At 65.4% G+C, this 503-nt stretch overlaps 1 protein-coding gene across 1 annotated transcript; it reads left to right on the top strand.

The window, feature by feature from the left end:
• Nucleotides 1-50: 50 nt before the first annotated feature.
• LOC103801300 (zinc finger and BTB domain-containing protein 5-like) lies at nucleotides 51-251 on the top strand (the record flags this gene model as incomplete). The annotated part of the gene is made up of 1 exon (XM_009073708.1): nucleotides 51-251. A coding segment is annotated over one exon (201 nt), but the record flags the coding sequence as incomplete, so codon positions are not given.
• Nucleotides 252-503: the final 252 nt, after the last annotated feature.

Here is a 503-nt window from a genome sequence, read left to right as displayed (position 1 = left end):
CGCCGCAGCTCACCAGGGCCTCCGCCGACGTCCTCTCCAAGTGCAAGAAGGCGCTGTCAGAGCACAACGTGCTGGTGGTGGAGGGTGCGCGCAAGTACGCCTGCAAGATCTGCTGCAAGACCTTCCTGACACTGACAGACTGCAAGAAGCACATCCGCGTGCACACGGGGGAGAAGCCCTACGCCTGCCTCAAGTGCGGCAAGCGCTTCAGCCAGTCCAGCCACCTGTACAACCACCCCATGCAGCTCCAGGCTGGGGGAGCAGTGGCTGGAGAGGTGTTGGTCACAAAGGACTTGGGCGCTGCCGGGACCGCAGATGCCGGTGCGCGGCGGTGCCACATCGGCAGAGCCCGGGCTCTGCCATGGGGATATTTGGTACCTACCTCGCAGGGTGTCGTGGGGCCTGGGCAGCCTGTCAGGGCTGGCATGGGGATGCGGTCCTTGGCGTGAGCAGCCCCTTTGCAGGGCAGAGGGGCGGCAGCACGGGGATCTTGTGGGACAGCA

The sequence above is a fragment of the Acanthisitta chloris genome, unplaced genomic scaffold (genome assembly GCF_000695815.1).
Source record: "Acanthisitta chloris isolate BGI_N310 unplaced genomic scaffold, ASM69581v1 scaffold38064, whole genome shotgun sequence".
In the NCBI taxonomy this organism is placed as follows: domain Eukaryota; kingdom Metazoa; phylum Chordata; class Aves; order Passeriformes; family Acanthisittidae; genus Acanthisitta; species Acanthisitta chloris.
The sequence above is the reverse complement of the archived record's forward strand: the minus strand, read 5'-3'. Positions and strand labels throughout refer to the sequence as shown.